At 46.5% G+C, this 2,460-nt stretch overlaps 1 protein-coding gene across 4 annotated transcripts in view; it reads left to right on the top strand.

The window, feature by feature from the left end:
• The window catches only part of srgap1a (SLIT-ROBO Rho GTPase activating protein 1a), a 79,415-nt gene that overhangs the window by 76,457 nt on the left and 498 nt on the right, over nt 1–2,460 (top strand). For 2 of the 4 annotated variants that reach the window (XM_034878327.1, XM_034878328.1), the window contains exon 21: nt 1,242–1,629. In XM_034878327.1, the coding sequence (XP_034734218.1) occupies nt 1,242–1,629 (388 nt within the window). Of the gene's footprint in view, nt 1–1,241; nt 1,706–2,460 lie in introns of all 4 variants that reach the window. The other 2 variants (XM_034878329.1, XM_034878330.1) reach the window with 2 other exon arrangements.

The following is a 2,460-nucleotide window of genomic DNA, read 5'->3' as shown; positions in this document are numbered from 1 at the left end:
CGCTTTTCTGCTCTTCCATTCAAACAATCCTAATGTGTGTTGAATCATTGATATCCTGAGCTTTATTTAGATCCTATCCTCTCCTAGTGTTCTCCATCAACAACGCACTCTCCAGACAGGACCTCTTGTAGAGTTTGGCATCTTGATCCCAGCGAGCGTCGGTAAACAAGAAGATTAAGTTAGTGCCTCTGTTAGTGGAGTGGATCTACATTTATGGGATCACACCACGTATTACAGTTGGTTGCTTGTGATTGACATCAATAATTAGCCAGGGCCATATAAATGTAGGTAAATTGAGCTCTCAGTGTGGCCACAGCTTGCAGAGTAAGTTGCAGTGCCTGTATGCACTCTGTCCTTAAGGGCCACTGGTGTTATGAATGTAGACTGCTCCCCCTGCAGGTTGTCAGTGGTTGTTGCAGTTGTTTACTCACCCAGATTTCTCACTGCAGTCAGAAAAATATATTTATATATTATAGATATGTTTCTCTCACCGAGCACATCAGCCCACACCACTCCACTTTTGCGTCTTCATTTTTTAATGTCTAAACTATCTTAAGTAACTATCAATGTGCACACAAACACTATTTTTACATTAGGGGATTTGTTCACTGGCTCTGTCTCTCCACGTTTCCAATTTGTGTGTGTGTGTGTCATATCAGGTGAGTACGGTGCTCTGCTGGTCCAGGTTCAGATGGAGGGCAGCCGTAGTGCTGAGGCAGCCGTAGTGTCTCCCAGGGAGCGTGTTTTGGTGTTCAGACAAACCACAGGCCCCCTCCTCTGGCTGTTAGCCAGGTCCACTCTACCTGCTCTCCAAATAAGCTGTTTGGAGCTGTTTGGCACTGATATCAGGGTTCCTCTTACACAACTGATGGTTGTTTTGGTTTTTTTCCACAGTGGCAAATGTTTGAGGAGGATGCATACCCATATATTGTAATTGATCATCCATTTTGGAAGGTTTACATGTGTGGAGTAATCCATGGCAATACTGTGTTGAAGCCCTTAAATAGATTAATGCAAGGTTTAAATAAATAGGCTTAAATTATTATTATTAAATTATTATTAAACAAGGCTGTTTTTTTTTCATTTGGGTGACGCAAAGTGGCACACTAGCTGTAATTAAAAAGCTCAAATGCTTACCTCAAAGTGCAATGTTTAGGTATGAGGTTTTGATAAAAAGCTGTAATGAAATAAATAAATGATTTGCTTTGTTGTTTCCTCTCTGTTCCACTCTTCGATCCCAGCAGGCACAAGAAAAGATCCGACCCTCCATCTCGGCGGCCCCCTGCCCGCCCCAGTGATGTCCACTGCATGGTGCATCCCTCCCAGCAGGGTCACGGAGGACATGGAGGCACCCCTGAGATGGGCTCCCCGGTCCTAGGCCACTTCAGCCCCCGGGACATGCTGCGGAGTCGCAACCACATGCTGGTGGACAGCCCTGAGCGCCGCCGCCGCACTGGCCACGGCAGTCTGACTAACATCAGCCGCCACGAGTCGCTGAAGAAGATTGAGAGCCCCCCGATCCGCCGCTCTACCTCCTCGGGCCAGTACCCAAGCTTCACTGACGCCCACCACCACCACCACCACCACCACCACGCCGGCAAGCCCCTGGATCCGGAGACCATCGCACAGGTCAGCGCGGGACGAGCGGCGACCCGACCGCAGCTCCCTCCACCATCAAAGCCCTGCCCCGCCCTGTAAAAACATAGTCAGTCCCTGTCTTCTGCTTCCTCTGGCTGCAACTACGTCCGTGTGCTAAATACACGCAAAAAGACTAGCTTCGCAGGCAGACAGCAGGGAGCATAGCTCGACACTGGGACTCGTCACAGAATATTTACTCTAGTCTTGCTTGTGAGCATAGAAAAAACTCTGATATATGAACAGATCTTACAAAATATATCAACGCCTAACTGGTAATATTTTGTGTTTAACGAGACATCCATTATTGAATCACTGCTGATAGGAAGGCTGTGGCTCTAATTTGTTGTCACATACTTATTATAGTAGCAGAGCCATGATTGACATTTGAATAGATCCTCGGTTAGAGAGCAGAGTTCAAGAGAGCACTACGCTGTGCTGGGCTGTCTGTCTGTCTGTCTACTGGGAGCATGCTCAGATGAACACACCTTGTCATCTCTGCATCTCCTTTGCTGTCCAGGCATTAGCATGCAGAGTCAACAGTGTCGGTTCAAAGTTATACTCTAAGTCTCTGCATGTATAATGCATGCTTGGTGTTTTATTCATTTTTATACTCTCAGTGTGTTTCTCTTCTAACATCGCTTTTCAGGTTTCCCACCATGCCTTACTCTACTGTCTCCATCTCTCATGTCTTTGCTGTTCGTATCGCTTCTCATTTCTTTCTCACTCTTCAATTCTCCCTATTATCTTCTCGATTAGCTTTCTCTCATTTTTTTGAACCCCAGCCTTCCTGTCTGTCGCTCATCACTCTCACAAGTGTTATAA

This window comes from Etheostoma cragini, chromosome 8 (assembly GCF_013103735.1).
Source record: "Etheostoma cragini isolate CJK2018 chromosome 8, CSU_Ecrag_1.0, whole genome shotgun sequence".
Taxonomy (NCBI): domain Eukaryota; kingdom Metazoa; phylum Chordata; class Actinopteri; order Perciformes; family Percidae; genus Etheostoma; species Etheostoma cragini.
The sequence above is the reverse complement of the archived record's forward strand: the minus strand, read 5'-3'. Positions and strand labels throughout refer to the sequence as shown.